The sequence below is a fragment of the Megascapheus bottae genome, chromosome 16 (genome assembly GCF_031878675.1).
Source record: "Megascapheus bottae isolate mThoBot1 chromosome 16, mThoBot2.hap1, whole genome shotgun sequence".
Taxonomy (NCBI): domain Eukaryota; kingdom Metazoa; phylum Chordata; class Mammalia; order Rodentia; family Geomyidae; genus Megascapheus; species Megascapheus bottae.
The window spans coordinates 41,437,552-41,443,117 of NC_143524.1; the positions used below are offsets into that span (position 1 = coordinate 41,437,552).

Here is a 5,566-nt window from a genome sequence, read left to right on the forward strand (position 1 = left end):
TTTCCTTGGTGTTATGAATCACAATAGATTAAAAACCAATAAACATCAATTACTTTTATTACAGTGATAATATTAAAAAGTTACAAATTATAATTCTTACAATATATTACAAGTCATAATCAATGCATATATAACATATAGACATATCTACCTGTGGATCTGATTTTGTGTGTTGATACACTGGTGTATATATACACTCACATCAATTAAGATTCATGCAAAATATCACTTGTCACACCATGATATCAAAAAGTTCCAAGCCTCATTAGAACAATTAGTCTGGATTAATGCTTGTGAAATATTGCGGTTTACAAGAACTCTTCCATTGATTACAATAAAAAATATATGGAAAGAAAGAATTCTATGCTCCCATCAGAAAGGATGGAATTGCTCCATTTGTAAGAAAATGGAAAGACTTGGAAAAAAAATCATATTAAGTAAAGCAAGACAGCCCCAAAGGAACATAGGCCCCATGGTTTCCCTCGTTTGTAATGATTTATGTCTAGAATTTTCCTAGCAGAGGAATTGATGTGGATATGGCTACATAGGATGAACCTAGGCAAAGTGAACTCCAAGATAGGGAAATGAAAGGTTGATCCCTGTCGGAGTTGTTTTCAGTGTACTATGTAAAGTCATAGTCCCTGTTGTTGTATTGTTGTATCTGACTTTGGTGCCTGGTGTACTGTAGCTCCATCTATTTGATTTAATGAATCAGGGAAGGGAAAGGGAAAAACAAGATGATGTGACAAAGGACAATGAGTGAACCAGTGTAACAGCGATGTTCACAGAACAATATATTGAAAATGAACTTTACGGCTTAGGAGAGGTCGGGAGAGGGAAAGTGTGAGAAAAATAATGAGAAGAGGAAACAATATGCAAGAAGTGATTCACTTACTATCTTACTATGTAACTGTAATCCCATTTTAAAAGAGCTTCTTTTAACTAAATTATACCATTCGCTATCTCTGGATAATATCGTGGGCAAATCTGAGAAGGAATTAGGCATATTTTATTTATGTAAATTCTCCTTAATGTTGAGGTAAAACACCTTGTATAAGCCATGCCTGAGCTCTGCATTCTTGAGTGCATACACCATGGGGTTGAGGGAAGGAGGGATGACATTGTGTAGCACATTGAGGAGGACAGGGATGAGGGGAACTTTCATTTCCGCACTATGAGTGATTGTAAGGACAATGAGGAGGGTATAAAAGAACAGGATGAGGATGAGGTGGGAAGTGCAAGTACTTAAGGCCTTGGATGCAGCTTCTCCTGAATTCAGCTTCAACACAGATTGAAGGACCAAAGCATATGATAAAATAATCAAACCTAGGTCAACTCCACAGAGTGCCCATGCCAGAACTAGCTGATTGATGGTGTTGATTTTCCTGTCATCACAGGCTAGGCTGGTGACTCCTAGGTTAGAGCAAAGACAGTGGTTAATCTGGTTCCTGGAACAGTAATGTCTCTGTGCAGCTAGCACAGGCACTGAGATGGGAAACAGAAAGCTTCTGAGTGTAAATAAAACAGTTGATCTGACCACAAAAGACTCTGTAATGATGGAAGGATATCGAAGTGGTCTGCAAATGGCTACATACCTGTCTATAGCCATGCAGACAAAGATACCTGACTCTGTAGCCAAAAAACAATGGATGGCATACATCTGAGCAAAGCATTCAGGGAGACTGATGGTCTTAGCATTGAACCAGAAGATGGCCAAGATCTTAGGCATGATGGTGGAAGCCAGTCCCATATCCACCACTGCCAGGATGCCCAGGTAATAATACATAGGCTGGTGCAGGGCTGCCTCTCGGTTGATGGTGATCAGGATAAGGGTGTTGGAGCTCAGAGCCAAGAGGTAGAGCAGAGCCAGAGGCAGGGAGAGCCAGTGCTGCCAGCTGTGAATGCCTGGGAATCCCAGCAGAATGAACTCAGACACCTGCAGCAGAGAGCTGCTGGAGTTGCTGAGATCTTGCAACATCCTTCCCTAAGAGGACAGAAAAAACTTAACATTAGTGTTCTTAATTACTTCAATGACACTCTCAATAATAATCTTCTCAGGGACATGATACTTAATAGAGATTGCATAGCTTTATTATGTTCTGGTTATACACCAGTCAAATGTCTCATGGAACAGGACCTTGATAAATGTGGCAGCTTACTAATTTATGCCTAAAATTCAACCAATGCGAATCATATAAGAAAAATACAGTTTCTCAGTGAGAAGAGGAACCTGTTCACTATAGATAGAGAGGATAAATTGGACACATCTTGACTTTCTAAGATTAAAGATTTTCATTGGCCATCTGTGTATGGCCAAGCCCAACCACATGTCTGGTGGCCCATAAAGGTAGCCTGTGAGATTAGGTGGGGTCACTCTCTCACTCACATCTTAGAGATTGCCCTGACTGGTCAGTATAATTCTTGATGTTAGGCACGGAATAAAACTATGTCTAACTTCAAAAAACAAAGAGTAAAGTTTTGCTAAGAGTAAGAGGCAAATTCTCTTTGACCTGAAGCCCAACTTATAATTCTTCCAGATAACTATTTTCAGTCTATTTATATCCTACCACATCACCCTGCCATTTTAAGTTGACACTTTTAATATTTCCTTGTACAAGAAAACAATTATCAAGTTCCTGTCCAGTGTGTAATTTATTGTATAATAAATGAAAATGTCATATTTGAAGATTTCCATCAAATCTTAAAATTTCAATTAGAATATCATTAAATATCACAAGATTTAATATTTGTGCCTACAATTATGTAGCGCTCACACAACTATAGTTATACTGTGCACTATAGTTGTTACAATATTGCATAACAGATAATGGCATCTAGTCACTTGCTTTGCGTGTCAAGGTATAGTACAAAGGCTCATCACAAAACAAGTTTTTCTTCTGTACCCAAGAATGTAACTGACTCTTCTGGTTTTTCCTGCCATCAATGTTCTTTCCTCTCACCTCAGAGTTATCAAGTACATTAATTAGCAATATTGTAAAGACATCTTTCTTTATATGTGTGCTAGACTTCAAGTAAACATTTTAACTGGTACAAAATTAAATAGAAAACATGTATGTTATCTTCAACATTGTCTGCAATGGTTAGAAATATACGGCATCATTACTTGTCCCTCTTTCTCAAAACTTTCGAATAAGCAACTGGGGACTCCCCTGTTTGTGAAACAGTAATGTAGAGCATTTAGGAAAGACATAGTTACCACACCTTGGTATTTATCCAACTGTCCAGAAACAAGGGCATACTAAATCCACTAGTACAACGATGTTCATTGCAGCACTATTTACCATAGCAAAGATATGGAACCAACCCAGATGCCCCTCAGTTGATCAGTGGATCAACAAGATGTGGTATTTATACACAATGGAATTCTATGCTGCTGTCAGAAAGAACATCGCCCCCTTTGTAAGGAAATGGAAAGACTTAGAAAAAATCCTATTAAGTGAAGTAAGCCAGACTCAAAGGAACATAGGCTCAATGGTTTCCCTCATTTGTCATAATCAGTAGAAAGCTTGGGTTCTCCTAGCAGAGATTTACAATAGAACAAAATCTAGAGACATTAGGCCAAATAATACGACACTTAATGTAAGGACCTCCAGGATAAGGAAACAAAAGCCATATAATGAGTGACTGTTTTCCTTAATGTACTATGTTATCGCTCATCTCTTTTGCCATTCCTTGGTTATCTCATATTTTTACAATATTTCACCTTGTTATCTGATATATTTTATGTGTGCTTAATTGGTTATTTGAAATTGGATAGGGAAAGGGGGAAATCAAGATAAGCAGGGGGAGGATGGAGGGAAATGGAGACCATGTCATGAGAAAGGTATCAATGTTTGTGAAGTTATGCACCATCTATCTGGTGAATGTAATGTAACCCTGCTATTAATCACAACAAAAAGTATTTTTTAAAAAGGGATGAATGTGGGAATTTTTGTGCTGCATTTCTGAACAAGATTTCTTGAAGAGTAAGATATACTTCTATTCCTTCATTTCTCATTATACTTAAATTTGTTACTGAAGTCCTTGTGAATGTAATGTTTTAGTATCATCTTTAGTATATTTTCAGGTTTCTTAAAGGTAACAACTGATGTCAAGCAAACTTGTACTAATTAAAGACTAAATCACTTTTTGGCAACAAATTCGAAATGCTGTTTATTCTACATGCTATGGTTGCACTATTTTTTGAAAAGAAGCTGTTCTGTGAGTAGGTATGTCCATGGAATTTGTAGGATTAAACAGGAGTATATCACTAACTGTAACCCAGTGTTGAATACCTGTTAACCAACCTTAGCCCGAATTCCATGGACCATATTTATGTCTTTACTTACCTGTGCTATTTTTGTTCTATTTTAGTATCCAAAGTGGTGTGATGAAATCACAAGCCTCTAGCAATGAGGCCAGTTGATTGCATTCTCCATGTGAGTAGCCAGGAGTCCAGTGAAAAGAGTTAATGTTCTGAAATGACTAGCAAATCTCCAGCTATATCTGCTAGCCTTGTTGTAACTTCACTTCTTTTATTTACAAAAATTTTTATTTTTATATCTGCTAAAGAGTAAATGCTCATAATCATCATAAAATGACAGTGAGCGATAATCTGAGCATTTAGAGAGTAAATCATTCACAAGCAAAACATTCCTTTAAGCCTTTCAATTGAGTATATCATCAAATCAAATCAGTATTTGTGAAAAGTAATATACTCAAAGCCACAGTTCAATTTAATAGTCTCCCTCAAATTATCTACCATGAATAGTACAAAAGTCCTGACAGTTTATCTGTGTTTATCCTTTTTATTACCTATTTTTGGGTGTTAAGATAATTACCTGAAAACCTTCCAGGTATTTACGTTCTTGTTTTACAAAAAACAAGCAGACTCCTGTGATATATGTTCATTCAGGAGGCTCAATGGATAAATCCCTTGATATCTGTATCATTAGCTGAGCTTTCAATGGAAAATCTCCATGGGGATATCTGTGCTATAGAGTTGTAATACTTGTTGAGAATCAAGAAAATGTGTAAGTCTGGATAAAAAATAGTGTGAAGCTTTCCTCCTTACCTCTATGAATTTGAACAATTTCTTCTACCTATATATTCATACATGTGTTTGGCTATCTATATATATTCACATATATATATGTACATAATCATAAATTATACTGAAAATCCATGATTTCAGTACTATTTCAGAAGCTTTCTTTTTTCTTAGAATATATAATTTATAAAACACTTTCCTTATAGTATTTCTTTTTTTCATATATTTTTTCTTGTAATTAATAGAAGAGTTACATTATATTCACCAGATAGAAGATGCATTACTTCACAAACATTGATACCCTTTCTCATGTCTTGGTCCCCATTTCCCTCCTCCCACCCCCATCCCTCATCTTATTTTCTCCTTTCCCTGTATAAAGGAATCTAAAGTACTTTAATCAAGTTTCCTCTTTGTTTCCTCTCATTTATACCCCTTTCCCCATTGCCTTCATTTAAAATAAAACATAATGTGTTTTATAATATTTTCTAATGTGCACAAAACATGTATTGATCACAT

The 5,566-nt window shown here is 36.1% G+C and overlaps 1 protein-coding gene across 1 annotated transcript; it reads right to left on the minus strand.

Moving 5' to 3' along the window:
- Positions 1 to 1,009: 1,009 nt before the first annotated feature.
- Positions 1,010 to 5,166, minus strand: LOC150053324 (olfactory receptor 56B2-like). The gene is made up of 2 exons (XM_090348602.1): positions 5,159 to 5,166; positions 1,010 to 1,979 (listed from the first exon to the last, which is right to left on the minus strand). The coding sequence occupies exons 1-2, from the start codon at positions 5,164 to 5,166 to the stop codon at positions 1,010 to 1,012; spliced, it is 978 nt and encodes a 325-aa protein (XP_090204728.1).
- Positions 5,167 to 5,566: the final 400 nt, after the last annotated feature.